At 41.8% G+C, this 1927-nt stretch overlaps 1 protein-coding gene across 1 annotated transcript; it reads right to left on the reverse strand.

Moving 5' to 3' along the window:
- Positions 1 to 521: 521 nt before the first annotated feature.
- LOC311081445 (uncharacterized protein) lies at positions 522 to 1711 on the reverse strand (the record flags this gene model as incomplete). Its single annotated transcript, XM_084111982.1, has 4 exons — positions 522 to 706; positions 794 to 981; positions 1262 to 1433; positions 1582 to 1711. The coding sequence occupies 4 exons, from the start codon at positions 1709 to 1711 to the stop codon at positions 522 to 524; spliced, it is 675 nt and encodes a 224-aa protein (XP_083968108.1).
- Between the last annotated feature and the right edge of the window lie 216 nt (positions 1712 to 1927).

Raw genomic sequence — 1927 nt, forward strand, 5'->3', positions numbered from 1 at the left:
GTGAATCCTTTTGTGCTGCAGATAGCATACATGAACTTCAGACAGGAGCATGGCCCTCTCCAAGCCAGCAGACCAGAGTATGTTTTGAGCAAAAATTATTTCACACTGTAATTTAAAGAACCAGCTTTTCTACACCAAAATAGTAAATCCTGTTAAGCAGGGTTTTAAACTCAGTGGTTTCCATATGCTTACTATAAAAACAACTTTGGTGTTGTGTAGTACAGTAGAATATCAGCCAACAGGACATGCAATATTTACCATTGGAATTGTTTACTATGAAAACATGGTATGATCAAAATGTAATTATGTCCCAATCTCCACCACAGGCAGTTCCGATACACAGCATACAGGCAGGTTGTCCGCTGGGCGTACAGAATACTAAGCAGGGACATTAGGAAAGCCATACCTTCGTGTGTTGTGTCAGCAATAAGGAGGCAGTTTGCAGAGGAGGGACAAACATACAAAGGTACTGGCAAACTGTACTGGTACTGGCAAACTGTACTGGTAAAATTGATCTTTTATTACATGTTAAAGCGTGAGTGTCGTGCGAGATGGAGGCTGACTGCCTCATCCTTGGCAACCTTCTGGAGGGAAGTGGTGAGGGGGGGCGGGGCAGCAGAGGACAAGACAGCACTGCTTTCTTGTAGGGCCTGTGGTGACTTGGAGTATTCCTCTACCAGAGAGACCATAAGATTTGTTGCGTATCCTTGAGGAGAGAAATGTTTAGAACACATTTAGTAACATGGTTGACCCACATAAAAAAGATATTGAAAAACTAAGTGAAACTACTAACCGTAAGATGGTTTCTCCTTGATGGGGCTGACTACCCAGCCACCTTTCCGAAACCGCAGGTAGCGAACGGCGTAGCGTGCCTCACCCTCACTGGTTCGAGCTACATCTCTGTTGCCATTACTATTGTAATGTAGGGCCGCCAAGAGAAGTCTGTAGGAGATAAGTAGATCGAACATTAGGCCTCCAAAGCTAACCCAATGCAGTGAAATGCAACAGAAATACATGACATTAATGTTTTCAGTTCAAATGGGTCTAAGACAATGACTCATCTTTGCAATTATTTTTTTTTTGCAAATAATATTTAATGCTGTTATCAATCAATAACATTTTGGTCTGCTATACAAGACTGCATTAGTTTTTAGCCATATTTCTGTCATCATTTACCTGCTACAAAAGTATTGCAATATCCTGAAATTGAAAATAAATGCCTAATTTTATTAGTATTGATACTTTTGAGTGATAACACTACCTGCTGTACATCCCAAGAAAAGAAAAGCCAGTGTGTTTGGGAGCAAAGTGCAGAATGAGGGAATGGTAGGCCTCCAGGGAGAATGTCTGATGCTGAGGTGACAATTGTCGTATATCCTTTACCAGTGCTTTCCTGGCAGCTACACTCTCCAGTTTAGTGGCTGCTGGTGATCCTGAATAAAACATATTCTGTCATATAGTCTGTCGCATTTCATAACACAAGTAATTATTAGTACACATGGGGTTACGTATTGATAAAACCAAACTAAACTTGACAAACTAAACATTTGACATCTTTTAACATAGGCTACTATGTTGTACCTGGTTCCAGCCACTCCTTGTTTCTTGCCTCTCCTTCCAGCGGTGGATGTGCGCAGCTGGTAAATGCAGGAGTGCTGTGTTCATGTATGTCCTCTACATGATTTATCATACTCTGCCATTTTGCCTGCATCTCTTCTGGATCTCGTGTAGGAGTGGAAGCTGCGGTCCAGTACAGATGGTTGATAATGGCTGGCCTCCACAGCTTCAGATCCTCACAGTCCCTCTCTTTTGCAGCAGCATCCAGTGCTTTCTGTACGCCTGTTCCAGAGCAGAGCAAACTAATTATTAGGAAAGTGAATGTAACTACAAAAAACAAGTCTGTTATATAGAACTACCAACATCACAA

The sequence above is a fragment of the Abramis brama genome (genome assembly GCF_963993115.1).
Source record: "Abramis brama genome assembly, chromosome: 4".
Lineage (NCBI taxonomy): Eukaryota > Metazoa > Chordata > Actinopteri > Cypriniformes > Leuciscidae > Abramis > Abramis brama.